Source organism: Urocitellus parryii, chromosome 3 (genome assembly GCF_045843805.1).
Source record: "Urocitellus parryii isolate mUroPar1 chromosome 3, mUroPar1.hap1, whole genome shotgun sequence".
In the NCBI taxonomy this organism is placed as follows: domain Eukaryota; kingdom Metazoa; phylum Chordata; class Mammalia; order Rodentia; family Sciuridae; genus Urocitellus; species Urocitellus parryii.
The window spans coordinates 96,930,130-96,953,981 of NC_135533.1; the positions used below are offsets into that span (position 1 = coordinate 96,930,130).

Here is a 23,852-nt window from a genome sequence, read left to right on the forward strand (position 1 = left end):
AAGAATTGTTATGTGTCTACATTACCGTGAATATCTTCTTACATGAAAAAAAGAAGGTAAAGTCCATTGACAGGCTATAGTCTAGGAGAAGAAATTTTAAATGCCTTTAAAATTATGCAAAATTTTCTGTAAGTCAATAAGAAAAGACAAACAATTTCAAATGAAAAATGGATATGAAGAAGAAAAAAAGAACAAAACAATTCCCAACATGTAGTGGCTGTTAAGCTATGAAATGATGCCTAATTTTTCCAGTTGTAGGAAATACAACTTAAAATAAGCATGAGATACCATACTATCTCTATCAGGTTGACAAAGCTTTAAGTCTAACAATAACAAAAGTCAGTGAGAATATGGAACGTGGTAGAAATAGCTACTCACATGAACTGCTTGATAGGGCTATTTAACAAAATGTAAAATAGTTGAAATTTTGTCTGCTTTATGACTTGGCAGTTCCACTTTTCTATATTTGCCCTAGGAAATTAATCTCAAATGAACAATGTCATGAGTAAGGTCCCATTGAAGTTTTGTGTATAGTAGTAAGAAATTGTAGACAATGGATTATAAAGTAGGAGAAAAGATAAATGTGGCATATTCACATGAGAAGGTGTCTGTGGGTACAATAGATGAGCCACATCTACATGTACAATAAGTATAGATCTTGAAATTAAAATATTGGAGTATAACATGTACAAACACACAATATGAAACTTACATTGCTTATGGATTTGTCCAAGCAGATATATGCCTCTGTAATACAAATGCAATAATATGAACAGGGAGATGCAAACAAACTTTAAAATGATGGATAATTCTGCATAGAAAAAGGGGCTAAGATTCAGAATAGGTGCAAAGGAGGTTTTACACAAGTTTTAAATATTTTATCTTTTTAACAATGTGAAGCAGATATGCTAAGATGTTAACATATTTTTACAATATGGAGATAAAGGAACACTAGTATTTTTTATTTTATATTCTATACTTTTCTATTCCTAAACTTTTTGGTATATTTGAAATATTTCACGGGGCTGGAGATGTGGCTCAGCGGTAGCGCGCTTGCCTGGCATGCGTGCGGCCCGGGTTCGATCCTCAGCACCACATACCAACAAAGATGTTGTGTCCGCCGAGAACTAAAAAATAAATATTAAAAAAAAATTCTCTCTCTCTGTCTCCTCTCTCTCACTCTCTCCTCTCTCACTCTCTCTTTAAAAAAAAAAAAAAAAAAAGAAATATTTCACAATGGTAAAATAAAAATCAAATTTAATAATTTAAAAACTAACTGTAGTGGATGGTATTTCTTGTGAAATTTCTTTTCAAAATCCTTGGGAAACATTGCTTTGATTTTAAGATAGATTCTCACCCCCAAAGTTTTATGTTTTTAAGTTTTATATTCAATTCATATGGTACTATCATTATTTGCAATTCTCAATTACTTTTGTCCATCTCTGTAATATATTTATTTAGCTTTCTGATTTTACCACAAATTTACATGAAGCTCAATGCCACAGTTTTCTGAACCTCATCTGCTAATAGCAAGGAATATTAAGAGATATTTGTCAGTACTTCCCTGGAGAAGTCACCCTGAAGGTCTAGGGGAATCCACAGTTGTAGATATTCATGTAAGGGAATGATGAGTACAGATGTAAAAAGATTATGGGTTTTTGCCACAGTCTGGCTGGGCACAAAATCAGGAGCCACTCACACCTTGTAGATTCAAACAACAACTCTTTATTCTCGAACTGTCACTGGCACTCTACACGCAGGTTCTGGGAAAATCCACACCTCCACCAGGCTCTGCATCCCAAATACTCTCTGAATCTCAACTTGGGAACTCAAGGAGCGGGCGCCTGGAGGCAGCAGGATACACCCTATTCTCAGCAGGATACACCTTAAACCTGGAACCGCCCTAAACCAGATCGCCCTAAGATCATCCCTAAACCCTGATCCGCCCTAAACCCGGATCCACCCTGGTCCTTGAGCAGGGTCACCTTTCTCAAACATTCATGCAATGTCACTGCAAATGACCTGGATCCAAGGCAAGCCCATTTCCACAATGGAGAGTCCTCCCTCTAAGCAACATGGGGTAGGCTGACAAGGAAATTGCCATGTGTCATTCCTACTTGGCTATGGCTCTCAGCAGGTTTTGAATTTTAGATATTCAAATATCAAAACTTACTTTCAGAAAACTGCCTTTAACTCTCACAGAGAGAGTATATAGCATCAAGACAAGTATACCTTTTTATTAATGTGTGCATAAAAACATGAAAATTGAATGTTTGCAAATTAAAATGTTGGAGTATAACATGTACAAACACACAATATGAAACTTACATTGCTTATGGATTTGTCAAAGCAGCTCACCCAGTACACTGTGACTGACTGGAGAGTACTTTTGTCACATAAAGTCATATTTTATATGTTAGTTTGTTACATTGGATTTTCATGAGATAAAACCTCTCTGAAATCTATATTTCTAAAACCCTGAATATTCATGTAGGAAATGATTGAGAAATTTCAGAGATTTAAAACCTTGACAGAGTTTGCATATATATTCCTTGAAATTCTTTTCTGACTCAAAAGTGTGGAAAAATGCATGACATCAAAAGGAATATGATTTTATTTGTGTCACAGACCTTGCCCTAGTCTTTGCTCAAGAGAGCTCTGTAAACCATAGAAAAAGTAACTTTGAGCACCTTACAAACTCTTGCAGGAGAGAAGGAAAAAAGAAGCATTTCACTTGCTGCGAATTGCTGTCATTGATTTCTGAAGCCATCAGATTTTGTCTAGGGGCATACACCTTCTTAGGACAGGGAGCCTCATTCAGATATGGATTCAGCATGGAGCCCACAAAGCATATTCACTCTTCACTTGTAGGATTAATGCTTTGGACTTTGTCTCAACTGTTAGGAGGAGATTTAAAAATCTCTTCAACCTGTTTGGCCTCTCCACAAGCTATATTGACATTGGCATCTCTTTAAATTGTTTCAAAACTGTCCTGTTTATTGGTCTGATAAAATGTGCCTGATTTATTACTTCCTGCCCAGCTTGAGATCTCTGCATCATCACTCCCTACAATTGAACTCCGAGGCTAATGAAGACCAAGTGGGATTCCTGACCCTGGTCATCACCAAACTCCAGGATGCTTCAGTACAAACAGATGTTTTATAGAAAAACAAACAAATGACAACAGTACACAACAATAAATAAACACATAAATACATTCGAGAAGTCCCAGAAGTTTAGACTTATAAGCCTAAAATATCTGAGATGATCAGTAATAAACATGACTGCTATATAAATTAATAAATTTTTATCTTAGATTTTCAGTTATAGACACACTATTTTATTATTGTATTTATTTTTATTGTAAATAAAGGTCATTTACTGGGTATTTACTATTTGCTGTGCTAAACAACTTGCAACAGAGAGAACAGAGAGAACTGGAGCTAGAGAAGTTAAACAACTGACAATATCACAAGACTAGGTAAGGTTATGATTAAAAGTCATTCTTGTCTTCTCAATACATTTTATTGATTGATTTTCTTCTATATATGATAACACTGTGTAGTGAGATGAGATCTGGTTTTAGAATGCAGACTTGAACCTGAGTCTCAATAATACTTTAATTAATTAATTTTTCATCTACAAAATAGGAATACTTTATCCTTCTCATAGAATCTTGAAAGGATTGATCCAGAAAAGCTTGCCAATGTTATGAGACATTATAGAATCACAGGTTTGAACAATAGTCAGCTGAAAAGAAGTCAGGAATGGATGGATTCTAGGCAGCTCACCCAGTACATTTTCCTCTGTTCCCCTCTCCTTCCCTCAGTCCTGTTGGACAGACAGTAAGTTGACAGCCAATGGCCGAAGGGTGGTATCACATATTAGAGTTTTATAGGGTTGTTGTTAACATCTGTGAATCTACCCTACTAAAAGGGCCTGGGGAAAACCAGGTTCAGAGCCCCACAAGCTGTTAGATTTGAGCCTTCTGATTCACAAACTGCCTTTAAAAATCTTTCTATGCCTTTGTTTCCTTGAATATGAGGATTGTATTACTCACATTATAGAATTATGAGGACTAGAAACAATAGATGCAAAGTTTTTCTTGTGGAGCTTGGCATATATGGTTCTCCGTTCATGGAATGCTAAGATGTTAGACTTCGAGTGCTGTCTTTTTCATCCCTCTGGTCCTAGGCAGCACATCTTCCACAGAGCTTTGCTTGCTCTGTTGTCCTGGGCATCACTGCCAGAAGTCAAGCAGTATTCAGTGGCAGTTAACATGTGGGCTTTGGATCCAGGATAGAATTTCTGCTTTGCTACATAATGCTTATCTAAATTTAAAAGTTATTTAAATTCTCTAAACTTTGATTTACATATCCTTAAAAGAGAGCATAATGAGTACCTCTCTCATAGGATTGTTACAAGGATTAATGGACATAATGTGTGTAAACTCATGAAGACAACCAATTGCATAGAGCATTATACTTAGTAAATGCTTAATAAATGACTGCATTTATTTAAAAAATTACTAATATTATTAATTTATATTTTTATGGAGATCATATGGATAGGAAGTATTGGCAAAGATGGGACTATACATATCCAAATCTATTAAAAACTCATGTCTTTTCCTTGAAAGCATTCTTTCTGTGTTTGAATAATTCCAATAAATCTGACTTCCAGTGAGTTCCCTATTAATAAATAAACTTATTGTCAGTATACATAAGATGATGATTTTGTAGGCTCATAGGAAACAATGGATTTTAAGGCCCTTTGAATTCCTGAGATCTTATGATTCTCTGGATAGCACAGAAAGTCCCTAAATTGAAACATCATGTTTTAAGCATTTGTAAATTATAGGGAACTGGAAATTTATTTTCCCCAAGAAATACTGCTATACAGAATTTAGGGAATAGTGTAGAAAAAGAAGGAAGAAGAGAAGATGCTGTGACATTCAATTTAAACTGAAGGCCTTAAATAGTCTTCCTTCCACCAATCTCAGTTTCTTATGAAACCTAGTCATAGTGAAGGTTTAGGGAAAAAAATCATCATACTTATTTAGGCTAATGTGATTGAAAAACTCTTTTTCTTCCCAACTCATATACCCATTCATTCAGCAGGTAGTATCAACTACTTTCTGCATTCTAAGGATAAGATAGTCAATAAATAGTATGTTCCTTTAGTGTGAGACAGGATAGTGATCCTGAGGAAGGAGGTAGTTGAATAGATTTGAGACATACCTGTAATTGGTGACTTATTTGAAGGAGGGAGATTGGAGACAATAAGTTTTAAACTAGTTCTTACCTCTATCTAAGTGTGAAGCGCCAGGGTCCATAAGCATGATAGTTACTATGAGAATGGAGGAATACTGCTTAACCATTGAAAAGTTGATCCCACAGGATGATTATATATGTCATAAGAAATGATGGGAAGGAAGGAGTTCCAGATAAAGTCAAAGATAAGAGTTTAGGCAAGGGACAAATTCTAGGTTTGTGATGAAATGGAAATTATAAAGTCATCAGGGCCATGGTGTATTACTGGTGGTAATAGTGCATCAGGGTGGAATTACCCTATGTACTAAAAAAAAGGGAATTGGGGGAAAAAAAGCCAAGGCTAAAACATGGACTTTGGGGTTTTTCTGCACAAGGATCTCAGGATAATTTAGTTGAGTGTGTTACTCAGCTTTGCATTACTATGACAAAATACCTGGGATATTCCAGCTCATGGTTTCAGAGGTTCCAATCTATAGTCAGTTGGCACTGTTGCTTTTGGGCCTATGGGAATGCAGTATATCTTGACAGAAGTGTGGTGAAGGAAGCTGCTCACGATGGCCAAGCATCAGAGAGAGAGTCTCTCTCAAGGAAGGGCATACCCCTTGAGACCTAAATTTCTCCCACTGGGCCTCACCTCTTTAAAGTTCTAACAACTCCCAGTTGTGCCACAGGTTGGTAAGCACATTTTCAACACCTAGGCTTTTGGGGGATACTTATCCAAATCATAGCAGTGAGTAAAAGAGAATAAGGAATCTTGGGATTGGCAAAAGAATATAAAAAATAGAAATCATCAAAGAGATATGAAAGAAAACTTAAGTGTAGTGAGTGTCACTAGACCTAAAGTTAGGATAGTCAGAAGCATCAAATAGTATGTAGGAAGGAAGGACAAAGACTCAGAAAGGAATATTAGATTTGACAAGTGATCACTGGAGACCATTGAAGACTGGATAAAAAAAGAGCATTGACCACCAAGCCAGATTTCAGAGGGTCAGATAAATAAACAAACAAACAAACAAAAAAACTTTTTCAAGTGGGACTTATTTATTACTGGAAGAATTGATAGATTTGAAATGCATATGTTTTTACTGTGAAGTTTCCTTATCTCTAGTTTCATTGGCATAGGTCTGTTCTCTGTATCAGAGCCTAGTATGTCAGTCCCCTGCTTAAAGACCTCACTGCCAGTGGAAATTCAATATCCCTAGCATAGGAGACAAGATGCTTTACACTCTGATTCTAACCTTCCTCTCTTATTTCATCTTCTCCCACTCATGACACAGGAGATTTCAGATTCTTTCCAGGTTGGATCTTCGTACACATTGCTCTCTCTCCCTGGAAATCCTCCCTCCCATCTTTCACATGAAAAATTCTAGCTTGTCCTTCAACACTTGGCTCAAATGTTACCTTGTTATTGGACTTTTTCCTGCCTTCCCAGGCCCAGTGCAAGTTTTCCTCTTTGATGCTTCAACTGTAAGTTGTTCTTTCATATCTTTGTCTTAGCATCCTGAATTGTAATTTATCCATTTCCTTAGCTGTGTTCTCCATTAGTCTATATAATCTCTGAACACAGGAACTACCTTTTTATTGTTTTGATCTTCACAGCTGACACAAAACAAATTCCTACTAAAATCATAAGGATTGAGTAAATATTAATGTAAAGGAATATATATTGAGCCATATAAGATATAAATAAAGAAGGAAATTAGTGGAAAAAAGGAAAGTTTTCACCTATGCTATTCCTTTTAAAAAAATCTGTGATCATTTATAATGCATGTGATGTGTGAAGCTATGCATCTTCATGTATTCTGCTACAATCATTTTGTACTAGAAAGTGACTTTGGAGTTCAACAGTTTCCACTTCAGATGCAACCTCTGACCTTAAAAATCTCTATGAATTTGAGCAAGTTAATTTTTCTGAACCTGAGTTTCCTATTGGTCAAAAGAGGATAACATTTTCTTACTAGTAGTTTCTCTTTGTTCTTAGATTTGACTTCTTTGATACTTAATCCATTTTCTAAAGAGATGGCTTGTGTTTGTTTTTTAAAGTTAAATTCTGTGTTTTCTGTCATATGCTGAAGCTAGAGTAAAATAAAGGGAAGGGGGAGGGAAGGATAGGATAATATAAAGAACCAGTCAAATACAAATTAAAGACTAGTAAAAGGAAGTCTAGTAGAGTCGAGGAAGGAGAATGGGAGAGGGGAAAGAAGACAAGAGGGAAAATGGGAGATCATGAACTGGAATTGATTTCCATGCATTTTTGAGTTTGTTGGGATGAATCCAATTACAATATATAACTATAATGCTCTAATAAAAAATTAAATTATGAAATTAGGAAGTATAAACTCCAGTGTATCTTTATTCAGCAGTACTTCATATACCTAAATGATGCTGTCTGGTTAATAATACCCATTCCTGGCATTAAGCAAATTCAACAAAATTCGAGAATTGTATATGTGGGTTGATTTAATAAGTTCACAATTAAGTCTGGATTATGAAGCTCCACATAACTTCCTAAAAGAGGCCCTTCCTTTGAGGCTTGCTGAGCTGAATCTAAGGACACCCTTTCTGTCTTTATCTGCAGGAGTCTATTGCTTTGAGTGGTTTGGATCATCTCCCCTCAAACCCCCAGCAGAATTTTTGTGGTTAATAAAAACATGTGCTTACAGCTTTTTTTGCATAGATAAAGGAAAGGATTCCACATCAGATTTAGATCAGAGATAGATTTTCAGAAGAAAATGACGGATCTGTCCTCTGGGAACAGCGGAATGCAGCATGTTCTGTCTCTGATTGATTGAGTTTATGGCATTAAAGAACCTTTCCACACCCACACCCACACAGAGATGCAAACAGTGGTCACAACTGCAGATTCAGACTCTGTCTCTTCCCTCACTCTCATTTCCAAAGTGCATCCGTTGTTTTCCATAACATGAAATAAATCCCTCTCTTTTGCCCAGTGGTGAAAAGCTTATATAAATACTAGAACTTCAACTATTCCCTGGAGTTTTCTTTTGGCTAGCCTGCAGCCATGGGTCTGTTTGGATATTGACATGCATTTTCTCTGCAGATCTTTCAGGCCACTTGGGTAAGTCCAGTGGTGATTAATTTACTTGTCTTGAAAATTTATCAGACTAACCATTATAACACTCCATTTATGAAAAAAAAAATTGACACCCTGATTGAAAAGGCTCCAGGTTTAAAGTAACTCTTTTATTCTTTCAGCATATATCATTCTGATGATATGTCTCTCTATATATTTTGGGAATTCTTGGCCTAGGGGATGCTTTTAACAATTCTTGAAAGAAATACTAATGTGAAGAATTGATTAGAAACAAGACACTTAACCTGAGCCATGATGTTCCTATGAAATAATTTTTTAAAATATTTAGAAATGAAGTATTTCATTGTATACCAGAGAGTTAACATTATTGGGCTGAAATTAAAACATATAATGAAAATTCTTTAGTCATTGTAATTGGAGAGAAAAGGGAAGGCATTGTACAAAAAGGCAAGAATCAATGCTTGGTGTATATAGAAGTTACTCATTATCTAAATATGTGGATAAGATGAATTAATTCCTAGTGAAATATAATACTATCTTCATTAAAAACTTTTTGTTATGTCCTTTTGTAAAAATTGTTGATCAAACATCATTGTGCATAGAGTAGTCTTAGAGAATATATTAATTTTATTTTTCCTTTTAGTTCTTGGTTTTTTTAAAAAATTATCTATTATTTATCTATCAGTAATGGCGATCACAGAAGTGTCCTCCAAGTACTGATACTGTTTTTGCACATTTTTTTAAAAGATGAAAAAGGTATCTTTTTCTAATTTCCTGTGGAGTCTGCCAATCTGAGGCCAATTCTGGCTATGTACAAGAGAAACAGAATTCCATGCATATGAAATATTTTAGCCATAGTTCTGCTGGTCTTTTCATTTTGGGGGAGTATTTTACTTGTTGGCAATAATCCACTTTATCTAGTATTTTTAAAAATTTCTTTAGTTGCCAAGTTTATTAATTACATATAAGTGGTTTGATATTTTAACAATGAGCAATTCTGAAATTCCTTATACATTAGAAATTATGATTGTGTTTTGTTGTCCCTAAGGATCCAAGATTTTCCTTCTGTGTTTATGGCCCTAACAGAGAAGAGGTAAAAAAAACCCCACCAAATCTCATTAATAGATTAGCTCCCCTTTTCTTAAGACCTAATAGAGAAAATGAAGAAATATATATGTATTTTCCTGTCTGTGAGGTTCATTTTTAAATTATAGAATTTAAAAAGAGATAAAGAACGTGGATGAATTTGAGTTTTGTTGGCTTTACCTGAAACACAAATCTTTGCATGTCTGTAGTTTTAATTCATAAGTCACAGTTCAAATAAACCAACAGTTAAGACTATTTTTAGGCCAATGATTATTACTTTTAATTCTTGTATACCTTAAACATAGCTTTCTTTTAAAATAACTATACTTGTTTATTTTTTGTTTTAAAGCATACTTTTGTTTATCAATATCTCTCTACCCTGGTATACTATACATGAGACCTAAAAAAAAAAAAAAAAAAAAAAAAAGAGCAGTCCCATCAGCAATGTATGATTGTACCTTTTTCCCCACATCCTCACCAACACTTATTGTTGTTTGTCTTCATAATAGCTGCCATTCTGTCAACATCACATTTGGAATTCAATACTGTCTTCCTTACAATCTTTCTTTTCCAATGGACTCTGTCAGAAAATACACAGGGATAAAATTAAGAGAAATTACATATCTAATGGAGTATTTTTAAACCCTGGGATCTGGGTGGCCACTCAAGTCATTTCATATAGACAATTTTCTCTCAAAACTTGGCTTAAAGAAAGCCTAAGCAACACATACTTGTCACTATTGTTTACTGTGAAAGAGAGCCATAAGAGGAAAGAAGTTGTGTTGCATTCTGTAGATTGTAAAAAAAAAAAGAAATGCATCTTTTCTTTGTTCCTAGGTTTGAAGAAGAAATGACCACTAAGTGGTTATATCTCTTTGAAGGCAGCGGGGTCCCATATGGCCCAATCAACAATATGAAGGGTGTATTTACAGAACCTCAGGTTTGTTTTTTGAAGTCCTTGGTTTCTTCTCTTTCCTATCCAGATTGATATCAAAAGGTACATTAGTCATTGATCTTAAGTCACATAATATGATGTTTCACTGTTATGTTCAAATTGTTTGTGGGTTTGGGATAAAATAAAAATAAAAAAGTATGATTGTAGAACTGGCTGTCTACAACCATACTTGTGTCTATTGGGTCTAACATATTTCATTATCAGCCATTCCATAAAATTTTCAAGGTGAAAGCTTTATTTTTTTCTGAAAATTAGAAATATAGACAATTGAAAAGTTGGAATCAGGATTTCAGAGATTTTTTTTTGTAGAAAGAAATATGAGAAATTTTACAGTTATAGCCTACTTCTAATTACCACATAGATGTCTTTAAATATACAAAGCATATTTAGTTTTGCAAATTAGAAGCTTTCGTATGTTTTGATTAATATGCCTTTTTTGTGGGGCTCTTTATTATACTTTAATAAAGTTTTGTTCTATACATTGCTTAATAGGTTCTTCTTGGGGCACAGAAAGAAGGGTCACCACCCAAAAATATTTTTTATAACATTGTTCAAGTGGATTATTTTTAGATGTCAAAAATAGCTAAAGGTGAATCAGGGTATCGCCTTTCCCTTATGCTTACTGCTACTTAACCAATAGAACTATAAGCAATGTACCATGTCTCAAATTCACATATTAACCTTAAAATGTAGAGGACCTCCATTTTTCTGTGAATATTATTATGATGTTTCACATATCTTGTCAGTTTCCAACATTTCAAAATTGTAGGAATTTTTTTCTGTTGGTACTTCATATAGTAGCAGGTTTTTGTTTGAAATGAATTACTGAAAATGAAATATCCATTTTCTGAGGAAGAAGATCTTTGTTGGGAAACTGAACTCTTTAACATTGGTACATTTTTCTTGCATAAATGTCTGCTTAAAAGGAAATTAGAGTGTATTTAATTCAGTAATTACAATATTTACTGGAGAAGAAAGGCTAGAGAATTCAGAAATGCTATTTTTTTTTTTGCCCCAGTGAAGAGTTTTATTCACAATAAAACAATGGTAAATATGTATTGGAGATAAGAGGCCCACTTGGTATATACTGTGTAAATTCATCTGAAAGGAACCCCAAAATTCAGTGGATTAATATCTGGTGATTCCTTGGTCTCCACACCTGAATATAGGCCAAGTACCTGGTTTCTTTAATTCAAAACTGAGAATCAGCCATCTCATTTTAAGCTGTGGTATTTTAGAGGTGTGTAGGACTTCGTATTTGTCTCAATTTGAGGTCATATTTCACAAGAGATATTTCCTGAAAGTTTTCCCATCAGCATTTCTGTTGTTTCATCTGTGTTTTATCAGAGGTAAACAAAGAAAATCAAAGAGTTATTCTTAAATATCAGTAGGTATATTCTAATTATTTGGGTTTTTTTAAGGTTATGATATACAAAGATACAAAGTCTTATTATTTTTAAATTGTTCACATAATTATGGGCTGGTTCAGAGTGGATATAGGCTAAATAGAATTTTTATATCTGTTTTCCCCTTTTAATTCAGCTTAATTAATACAAGGGAAATTTAATTAATTTGTTATCTTTGTATCTCAACTGCTTTGGACCTGCAAAGTATCTATTTTTGGTCTATGTTATGGTGTCATATTTTTAGTACTTAGCCTACTTACCAAATGGAGAAGTTTGATATTATGTAAATCAAGATACCAGATTTCCATGTTACCCTCAAAATTTCTAAACTGACCTCTTAACCCCATCAAAAAGTGGATCCTAATTATTACAGTTCTAAAGTAAAAAATACTTAACCATACCATGATGTTTATTGATAATTGGAAACCAGTAGTAAGGGTTCTCTTTCATACATAATTTCACTCTTCATTTGTAATTTTAAGTACAAAAATATATGTCTGTAATTTATCGGATTTTTAGAAAGACTAGTGAGTAATGTACTACTATTACATTTTTAAAATAAGCCAAGATTACTCTGGAAATTGTAAGTATTCTAGTTATGTTTTGCATGAGAATCAGGGTTATCACCTTTTCCTTATGCTTAGAACTGTTTGTCCCTTTTCAAAAAGACTTCTATAATATTTTGCATTGTGTAATGTGAAAAAATCAAAAAAACCTTGTATGAAGTATATTATTCAAAAGCACCTTAAGGTGACATCTATGAATGACAATTTAGAAAATTCTTTCATTTATTCAATAAACTTTTATTATATTTACTAGGTGAATTAGTAAGGATTTAGTATGAATTTAGAATTCTACGCCTTTCTGAAAAATAAACTCAAAATTTACTTCAATAGCATGCATACAATAAATGTTCATGTATATGTAAATAAACAAATGAATAAGTTGTTAACTGTGGAAAGTAGGTTTTCCAGGGCTGGGGATATGCCTCAAGCGGTAGCACACTCGCCTGCTTGGCATGTGCAGGGCACTGGGTTCAATCCTCAGCACCACATAAAAATAAAATAAAGATGTAGTGTCCACCAAAAACTAAAAAATAAACATTAAAAAATTCTCTCTCTCTCTTTTAAAAAAAAAAGAAAGTGTAGGTTTTCCAAATGATCAGATGGTTCCTGTACCCTAGCACTAATGAGCATTATCTTTAGCACTAGTTGAATTGCTCTTGATGATTTCAGGGGGACTGATGGTTGTTAGGGTTTGGGTTAAGATGATGGTTAACATCATATTTTCAAATTTGGTGGACAGTTTTATAACTTTGCAGGCTTTAGTTTTCTTAACTGTTATATGGTATAATAGGATCTTATCTCGCCAATGTTGAAAGTGTTAAATGAGATGTTAATTAAGGGAATAGTACAGGGATTGACAAATGCTAAATGCTCAATGCATGGTAGTGGCTCTCATTATAATGGTGCCCTTGATGATTATATTCTTATTAAAACACCTTCTTTTAAAATACCTGTTTTAGTGAACAGTGGTACTTCCAGTGCTGCCACAAGTATGGGGATCATTAACTTAGAATTGCAATCTACTACCCTTTTATGAAAACGTATCTGCAAACGATATGCCAAGAGTTCCCAACCCTTCATTATTTCTGATTGCTGACAACCCTCTTATTTTTCATTTTCCATAAAAGTGTTTTTTTTTTTTTTTAAGTTTGATTTCCGTTTGAGGTGTCCAAGGGAGCTTTTGCTCTGATGAGCAGCAGTTTCTTGGCCCTGGGTACAGGGAACTAGCCACTTGTGTTCAATGTGGGAATGCACCACTGGCGTAGTGGCCCAGCTCTCTGTGTGCGCTGTGCCAGCACAGCTGCTCATTTGACTGAAAATTACTTTGGGTGAAGTACAAGGCTTGGAACATGGCGCAGGAAGGAAAGCTTTGATGAAGTGAAAAGGGGTATGTCCAACCAGGGAAAGAAAAAAAAAAGGAAAAGATTGGGAACCTCAAGGAATAGAAGAGAATTTTGTATGCTTCTTATTCAATGGACCATGTATGCTTCTCATCTCTGGCTTGAAAATCTTGGTTGACAACAAAAATGTACTTGATGGTAGAAACTATATCTAACCTAACAAATTCATCATAGTTCATATTCCAAGAAGATTTCATTTTTTTTACTCAACTGAAATGGGAGATGATATGTTTTATCTTGGATAGTTGGAAGATTGTCTACCTTTTATCTTATGATAAAGTGCTGAAGACCTTTGCACAGTAAAAATGATGTCATGGTTGTCCACGGTTAAGTCAATCAAAAATACTATGGGGGCATTTGTCTGCATTTACTGTTATTTCTGACAAGTTTTGACTAAAAATTCTTAAAGTGGTAGTTTTATTGTTTTTCTCCCTCAATGACAAATTATCTATGGAAAGCTCTGTGCATTATAGAGCATAATATAGGTTATCTGCATATAGATTTTAATAGCCAGTCATTTTTTCAAGTACTTTCTTAAAATATCTTCTTCTAATCAGGCCAAGATTGTGCAGTACATTAAAGGAATTCTTAAAAAGTTTCAAAAACTTACTAGATGACCTCAGTATGGTCCTATTTAACATACCCTTGGGAACATGTGCATGAAATACATTGTGGTTTGAGGGTTTCCAACCCAAATAAACTTAAAAGAAAATGCAGCTTTTAATAGAAACTATTCAAATTCCTGCAAAAATAGGTATGGATGTCACCATTGAAAGGGCTTAAAAGCATCATTATCTACACTGAACATCAAAAGAGAACATACCATCCTGCTTTCAGAATTTTGCTTAGGATTGTATATTTAGTTATTCTCATGTATCATCATCTTTGGTTGAACTGCTAAGTTAAAAAATATGAATTATTAATTATTGGAACTTCTGATTAGTGTTTTTCTTTCCTTGATGCCATGACCTGAGAGTAGGGTAGAAGGGCAAAGGGTATCCTAAAACTGGTGTTGCTTAACAGTCTTTCCATTTGTACCACACAAGTTGAATATATCAGGTGTAAAACATCACTCTGAAGCATCACTTCTGAGAACTATTGGGAGGGAAATATCAAAATTATTGAAATATCACAGCTGGCCCCGATTTCAACTGGTGCCAAACACCTGCAGGCTCTAAAAGGACACCAAAACAAAACCCCGCCCTGTGGCAGCAAGCCATCCCTAACAACCCTTCCTTAACTTTGCATCACCATCAAAACTAATTTAACATTTTCTACAGAAACTCTATTCTTCCTGTCCCTGAAGGCCATTACAACTCCTTTTGCAAATATTTCGTATGGGATAAATATGTCATAGTAACAGAGTGAAGTATTGAAATATTTGATGGCTGAAAATTATCTGTTGTTTTCATCTCATTATTTGTGGAAGTCTGTGAAGTTGGAGGTTTTATTAATCTCTGAGCTAGCTCATATTCTCTAAGTGATTTTGTTTTAGCACATTTTGGCAAAATATCTGAGCATCTGGGGGGAAAAAGGCCTTCAATATTCATGTCACAAAGTGTCAAAAGCACCCCCAAATACAGAGCTGTTTTTTAGTCCTTTCTATTTCTCCTACAACTACTTTGCTCTCCTTCTTTCTCTCACACATACACACTTGATCACCTTTTGAATGACATTAGTTAATGTTTGTTGAAATGCAGTTGTGTACTCTCAGAGAATTATACAAATCAAACAAAGTTGTTTCTTTGTCTTTAGTACTCTGAGTATATGTACAGTGGTCCTTGTAGCTGGAAAATTGTTGATGAAGATGTGAGGTAAAATAATTTGTCTGAAAATATTTCCTAGTAGGTCGGGAGACACAAAATATTTTTTGAATATCTTTAAAAATACATGGCACATTTTATTTTATTTTTTTATTTTTTATTTTTCCCTTTTTTATTGTTGGTTGTTCAAAACATTACATATGACATGGCACATTTTAGATGGTGTACAAATTCAGATAGCACTGAGTGTGTTTGTTTCATGATAGCTGGGTATGATATTTTCAATTTTTAAAGAAGCTATATATCTCAGACTTATGTGAATGAAGTAAACATTGAGTTTATTTTATATTAAAATATAAATTATATCCAATTTTATTTTATTAACAAGAATCCTAATGCAAAAAACTCTGTTATTATTTAAGAGGAAATTCATTGAAATGTTGAATGAAAAGTAACATTATGACTTACAAGTAATATTACTGGCATTTTACATTTACTTTTCTGGTTGCACTTTTAATTGACACCGATTTCTTTGAACTACCATACTTATTTAGATTTAGATATCCAACTAGAATGCCTTGGACATCACTTACTGTATATTTTAAAGAAAAGGTGAGAAGCATGGTTTAGGACAAATTACCTGTTCACTCATTTAGTCATTCACTCCTTCATTCATAATATAAATGGATGGCCTGCTATGTGTACATTCTTCTCTTAGGAATTTGGCAAGGGGAGAGGTTGATAGTTCACTTTTGTTCTCTTGATTCATTGTCTTCTATCAGGAGGTTGCAGTCTAGCTAGAAAGCGTTCTGTGTCATAGAAGAATCATACAAAAATGCTCTATTTTTAATAACAAGAAATAATATGCATAAAGCATTATAAAACTCTCCTAATTAGAGGTTTAACAAAAGTTTAACATTTAACAAAAGAGTTCAAAATCTTAATCTTGAAACTTACCAAAGAATTCTTTATTCTTTTAAAAGCTTCTTGTAATAAGGTTATCTTTATTATTAAATTTCTCTTCATTGATTAGGAAGGAGATAATGGAGGGTTTCAGCTTTTATTATTTAGTGATTTTGAAATTATTTCTGGTCTGAGGATATCAAAGTTTTCTTGGTGTTTTATAAAATTAACTATCTCTGTCTCTGCCTCTCTGTTTTTGTCTCGTCTTTCTTTTGTGTGTGTTTATGCACAAACATGCCCTTTATTCACCAAGTTTCAAATATGTAGCTTATGTTTTCTGAGCATTTCCAAAATATTTCACAGTAGACATATGTAGTATATTCATTTTGCAAATCTTGACTTTTCAAGCCAAAGACAATCTATTTTTTAAATGAATAAAAAAATGAAAATCAAGAAAGGGTAGTTAATTGTATCTAGGCATTTTGAGACCCAGAATGAATTGTAATTAGCACCAAGTAATTTTAGAAAATGATTTAGCACAATGCTCCAATAGGAATATAATGTAAGCCACCTATGCAATTTTAAATTACCTAATAGCCAAATTAAAAAGAAATAGAAAATTAATTTTAATTATTTTATTTAAACATTTTATCCCTACACTGTTTCTCAGTTTAGATGAGCCACATTTCAAAAGCTCAGAGGCCACATGTGTTAGTGGCTACTGTTGCAGTGTTTATCTAGCCAGTTACAAATATATTTGGTAGTTTGTTCTTTACTTTTTTCTGCAGGTTTGTACACTTTTAATTATTTTAATTTTTTTAGCTATTCCAATTAAATTAAATTTCAATTTGGGGATATGAATTTCATCTTTTAGAAGTCTCATTTTATATCAGTATTCTACTGTTTATTTGTTTTTGGCTGCCACCTAAATTAGTGTTGATTTTTATGTAAACTTCAACCTTTTGTATATCAGAAGGAAAAGCTTTTGCTCAAACAAATGTTTTCTATAGTAACAGTCTGAAAAGATGTGATAAGTTATCAGCTTTATTTTGTGATACATATGCAATAATTTATAGGGACTATAGCACCAATATTTAAATTTCTTTTTCTAAAATGATCTTGAAGGAGGAGCAACTTCTGTACTGCTTTCCATAGGGCTGTACCAATTTCCATTCTTACCAAGGATGTGCAGGTGTTCACTTTCTTCCATGTAATCACTGGTGCTTGTTTTCTATTGACTTTTTGATATTAGTCACCCTAATAGGTTTGAGGTGGTATCACATTGTGGTATTGATTCTAATTTTTCTTATGATTAATGATGAGTTCATTTTCATATCCCTGTTGGCCATTTGAATATTTTCTTTAGAAAAATATTCAAGGTCGATTGCTCATTTTTAAATCAGGTTATTTGTTTGTTTTGCTACTAAATTTTATGAGTCTCTTAAATATATTGAAACTTCCATATGGCCCAGGAATCTCACTTCTTTCTCTTTCTCTCTCTGTGTATGTATATACTTTTTGTTTCATATTATATATGTACATATATAGTATGAAATAAAATGACTATTTCATAGAAATATCTATTCTCACTTGTTCATTGAAACATTATTCACAAAAGCTAAGATATGGGAACAACCTAAGGGTTGATGGATAATTAGATAAAGAAAATATAGTATGGTATTATTCAGACATTATAATGAGAAATCCTGCAATTTATAATAACATGGATGAACCAGAGGATATTAGGCTAAGTAAAATTACTCATACATGAAAGATGAATACCTTATTATTTCATTTATATATTCAAACTAAAAAAAATCTGAACTCATAGCAACGGAGTAAAATGGCAGTTACCAAGAGTTAGAAGGTAAAGAAAATGGTGGGAAAACTGGTTAAACTCTGCAAACTTTCTGTTATAAGATGAATAAATTCTGCAAATTTAGTGTACACCATGTGATTAGAGTTAATACAAATGCATTGTCCACTTAAAAATTTGCTGAGAATAGATCTTAACCCATGAAGTTCCAAGTTTTAAAATCTGTATTTCAATAAAATTGACAGGCACATTAATATAGGTTAGAAATCATAACCTTGACCTTACATTTATTATTATATTAATTACCATATTATATTATGTTTTAATTACATCATGATCTAAAGAGACTTTGAAAACGGCTCCTATGTTCTGTGAATTTCAGCAGTTAGAAATGATTCCTGATCTGAGGTAGATAAATGAATAAACTCTCATTTCTTTTCTTTCTTCTCTTCTTTCCCCTGCCCCCCCTCCCCTCCTTTAATCCTCTTTCCTTTTTGATCTCCCTTGTCTTCTGTTAAAGAATTTCCTTAGTATTCATTGTAATATAGGTTGTTTATCAATGAATCAGTTCTCTCAGTTTTTGCTTATCTGAAAGTTCATTTAATTTTTCTTGCTTTGAAATTTACTTTTGCTGTATATAAGATTCTTGCTTGACATTTCTTTAGCAATTTGAATTGTCCTGTTCCACTGACTTCTGACTTCCATTGTGTTTGATGAGAAGTTATATGTTGATCTCATTCAATTTCCTTGTATGTGATATGTCATTTTTCCTTTGTTCCCTTGAGAATTTTCTTTTTATCTTTGAACATTTTGAGTATAATATGTGATATTTGTGTTTCTCCCAACATTTATTCTACTTAGAATTCATTGATCCTCTTAGATGTGAAAATTAATGATTTTCATGAAATTTGTAAAGCTTTTTTTTTTTAATCCTTATTTTTTTATCCCTTCTTGGTACTCACATTTATGTGTATGTTGGTACACTTCAGTGTGTCATGCATTTTTCTGAGGCTTTGTTCATTTTTTTCATGTTTTGTATGGATCTCTCTTTAAATTTGCTGGCTCTTTTTTCTATGAGTTCAAATCTGTAGCTGAACTCTTTCAGTGAATTTTTCATTTCATTTATTGTACTTTTTGATTCCAGAATTTCCATTTGGTTTCCTTTAATAATTTAAATCATCTCTACCTCTTTCTTGATATTATCTCTTTGATGAGACATTGTCATCATATCTTCCTTTAATTCTTTAACTATGGTTTCCTTTTGTTCTTTTGAAAATATTTATAATAGCTGCTTTGAAGTTTTTTTCCTGCTAAGTCCACCATCTGTGACTCTTCAAAGGCAGTTTGTATTGCTAACTTTTTTCTTTCTGTATATTAGCCACATTTTACTATCTCTTTGTAGGTTTTATAACCTTTTGGTGATAACTGGACATTTGAGATCCTAACCCTATCACAGAAGTTGTTTTGTTTGTTGTTTGCTAGGTCAAACAACAGTGACTCAGTGATGAGTCAATTCTGAGAGGTCTGTTTTTCCTGTGGTACAGAGATTCTGATGTCCCAATTTTGATTGTTTTCAATTCTTTTACTGTTTTACTGTGGAGTCACTCTTTTTTTTGACATATCCCCTTACTGGTAAAAGTTGTTTTTGCCAGTTATATTTTTAGCCTTTGAAACTCTGTGTGTATGTGTGTATGTTTATCTGTCTTGTAAACTACTATTACATTTAAAGGGAATTCACATTTTTTATGTGTTCCACCTTCAGCCAGGGACTAGTAACTTGGAGTTTTCCTCTGTGATTACTGCTGAGTGGCTATCACATTGAATATGTACAAAGTTAACCAGACATCCAGAAATAAGTGTGATTTAAATTTTAATTCTACCTTCCTAGGTATCATGCTTGAGTCAGAGCAGCTTACTGTTGATTCAGTGTTTATTTGGCGTTTCTTTAAGCCCCCGGTGCCAGTGGGGCCTCTGTCTTGTTGATGGGTCAGGGTGCAACTTGGTGAATGTTTTCATGTCTTTTCCACATCTTGCTTTGATTACTCCTTTGGGTATAGCCTAGCATATGTGCACAGATTTTCTGACATGTAGAGTTGACTGTGATCTTAGGAGGGCTTTTCTTGATTATCACTTTCCCTGGTTCTTTCTATTTAATACTAGTCTGTTGCTTTGCTTATAGCACAGAGATACCAGATTTCTCTTAATTGTTGTCCCTTAAGATACTCATTGTTTTTAACAATGATCTTAGGCATGCAGTTCTCCATTCTCTCCTCCAAATAAGGTTAATCAATCATAGCCATAGATAAGGAGTTCCTCATCCTTATGACCTTCCTCTTCTCCTCAAGAACATTTTTGTCACTGTATTAAACATGGGAGATAGGACCTATTTTCCCTTAATAATACTTCTGTTCTAAGAATGAACACTAGAAGTCTTGGTGTAGGCAAAAACCTTCTGGCTTGTTCCCTCTGGAGTGGTTCCTTTCACTTATAAGAAAGCTATAGCTGGTACAACAGAAGCCCACATTTCTTAGCCTGCTGTAACTGTGGCTGCAGTATTATGTCTGCCTGGACTATAGGCAGCTCAGGCTAAGGGGAGTGAGAAACACAACAGGCTGTCCCTAGTGAGATAAAAGCATAGTAATTTAGCAGAAAGGTGAAATTGGTAAAGAGGAAACTTCCATTGTTTTGGTGACATCTGCTTAGAGTGGAATGCTAGGTTAAAGTTTTTGTCACATGGAGCTATACAGTGGATGATGGTGATAGGTTAATGGAGTTAATGGTGATAGGTTAATGGTTCAAGGGCTATGGATTCACTCTTCTTATTGAACTTGAGTAGATTTTTTGTTGAATAAATGTTTCACCATTTGCTGTATTTTCCAGAGATTTTAAATGTAATTTTAAAATAATTTTCATTAAGAGAATTACTGTATTGCTATGGAAAGTGCCCACTATTTCTTATTCTACCATTTTCGAAGTCCTATTCTGCATGCTTCACTATTCTTCCTTTGACAATAATCTGAAGTCACCTTTTCTCTATTAGCAAACCCACATGCTAAATGTCTTTTCTTTTGTGCTTGGTGCTCATCCTCATTCCATCGATACCCTTAAGAAGTTCTGATTTTGCCTTGTTGGGCTGCTTATCTTACTTGTCCTTAACATGCTGAATTTGCTCTCCTGTCTCATTGCTTTTTTGTTGTTGTTGTTCTTTTTAGTTATACATGACAGTAGAATGTATTTGACATATCATACTTACATGGAGTATAACTTCCCATTCTTGTGGTTGTACATGATCTGAAGTTACCCTGGTCATGTATTCATATATGATCATAGGAAAGTTATGTTCAGTTCATTCTACTATTTTCCCCATTTCCATCCCCCCTCTGTTACCCCAACATCCCCCTGTCTAATCTGGTGAACCTTCATTCCCCTCCACATACACATTATTGTGAGTCTGCATCCACACATCTGAGAGAACATTCAGCTTTTGACTTTTTGGGATTGGCTTATTTCACTTAGCATGATAGCCTTCAGTTTTGTCCATTTACCAGAAAATGCCATAATTTTATTCTTTATGGTGGAGTAATTTTCTATTATGTATATGTATCACATTTTCTTTATCCATTTATCTATTGAAGGGCACCTAGCTTGGTTCCATAGCTTAGCTATTGTGAATTGAGCTGTTATTCCTGTCTCTTTGCTTTTTGAACACTACTTCTAAAAGACCAATCTAAAAGTTTTATGGTAGTGTTTTTGGTTTGATCTGTCAAAGAATATCTTGGCCATAATTATCCAGGGGCCTTATTAAAACTCATGTTTCCATACCTAACAAAGTCCAGGGATTTCTATTGTCTATGGGCAGGGCTCATAGACAATATGTATTGGCATATGTAGATTTCTAGGAATTATTCTGTTGCAGAGTTATGTACCTGTAATTCCCAGGCAGTTTCACATCATCATATTCCTAAGTTTTTCTTTCATGATGTCTCTGGCAGTTTTCAGTTGCATAGGGAGGCTCTTTTTGGTCCTTTTGGCCAGAAATCTATAGTTTCTTTAATATCCTGTTCACTTACACAACTGAGTCTGTCTTTGGGGCCAGGTTGTAAGGGAACAGAGATAGGAAAAGAGCGATGAGATTTGGCTGCACTGTTTTGAAACTGTACATTTCTGTTCTGTTGAACCCAGAGGAAGGGCCTCATCCTCAGGCCTTGGCTTTTGTTGGCTCTCATTGTCTTTGTTGTTACTTCTGTTGCTACTACTGCTATTGCAGTTTTGCCTGAGGTCCAGGGGTTAGGAGAATGGATGAAAGTAAAAGAAGAATATGGAGGTTTCCACATTATCTCTAAGTATTATGCATTCCCTTTCCCTTTCCTTTAGCTAGAACTAAAAAAATAAAATAAAGTAAAAATCTTCTCCAGAAGCTGTCTGCAACTGAGGGCTCACTTTGTTTGCTGTGTTAAATTCAACATGGGTACAGCAGTAAAATAAATTTGTAGTCATAGAAAGTAGAAAATTAATCTTATCCTAACACTTATTTGGTGGAAATTCTTTTCTTCCTCAGTTCATCTTCTGCTACTTCTGAGTCATCAAATGACTGCTCTATGTAGTCTGTACAGAATCTGTAACTCTGTTCTGTCTATAAGACAGTAGAGTACTTCTCCTCATCCCTGGAATTGGAATGTTTCAACTTAAAAGCAAAATCTTCTACTATTTTTAAAAAGTTTCTTTAAAATTGGATCATCTTGCTTGAAGAGCATCCTGACACAGTTGTTAAATTGAAGTGCTCAAAAAATTCATATTCTCCATGTTCCTGGTGATTGCAAAGACAGAGGCAGGAGTATTGAAAGTTTGAAGCCAGCCTTAGCAACTTAAAGAGAACTTGTTTCTCAAAAATAAGACAAAAATTTCAGGGGATGTAGCTCAGAGATAGAGCATCCCCGAATTGGATCACCAGTACTCTGTAACTATTTATTTATACCATTAAAATTTTCATATAACATGTAAACAAGACAAACAAATAAATTGGATGAAAGTCTTAATAAATAATAACTAGACTGGGGCTGGGGGTGTGGCTCAAGCAGTAGCGCGCTCTCCCGGCATGCCTGAGGCCCAGGTTCGATCCTCAGCACCACATACAAACAAAGATGTTGTATCTGCCGAAAACTAAAAAAAATAAATATTAAAACACTCTCTCTCTCTCTCTCTCTCTCTCTCTCTCTTTCTCTCTCTCTCTCTTTCTCTCTCTTTCTTTAAAAAAACAATAACTAGACTATTATATAAAACACCATTTCTGGACTGATTGTAAGGTTTATAGTTTGATATATTAATATTAATATATTTATACTCAGAATTGCTTTTGAATGCTTTATGTATTAGGATTCTATTTACTTTAAAATATTTTCTGCTTAAAAGAAAAAAAGAAAATCGTCTGATTTACAAGAATGAATAGTTAATGGTCCTATACTACTTTCCTCAAATATCAATTTTCCATGTCAGGCATTTGAAGTTACCTAGCACTTATTCAGCATTTTTCTGGTAAATGCATTGTTTTCAAGTGTGAGAGAAACAGAATTTTCAGAAAGAGAAGGAAATTATCAGAATCTGCAATGATTAAGACTGAGTGAAAACAAAA

At 33.9% G+C, this 23,852-nt stretch overlaps 1 protein-coding gene across 1 annotated transcript in view; it reads left to right on the forward strand.

The window, feature by feature from the left end:
- Sugct (succinyl-CoA:glutarate-CoA transferase) overlaps positions 1-23,852 on the forward strand; it is a 694,122-nt gene that overhangs the window by 334,127 nt on the left and 336,143 nt on the right. The window contains exon 12 of the mRNA XM_026387616.2: positions 10,252-10,354. Within this exon, the coding sequence (XP_026243401.1) occupies positions 10,252-10,354 (103 nt within the window). The remainder of the gene's footprint in view (positions 1-10,251; positions 10,355-23,852) is intronic.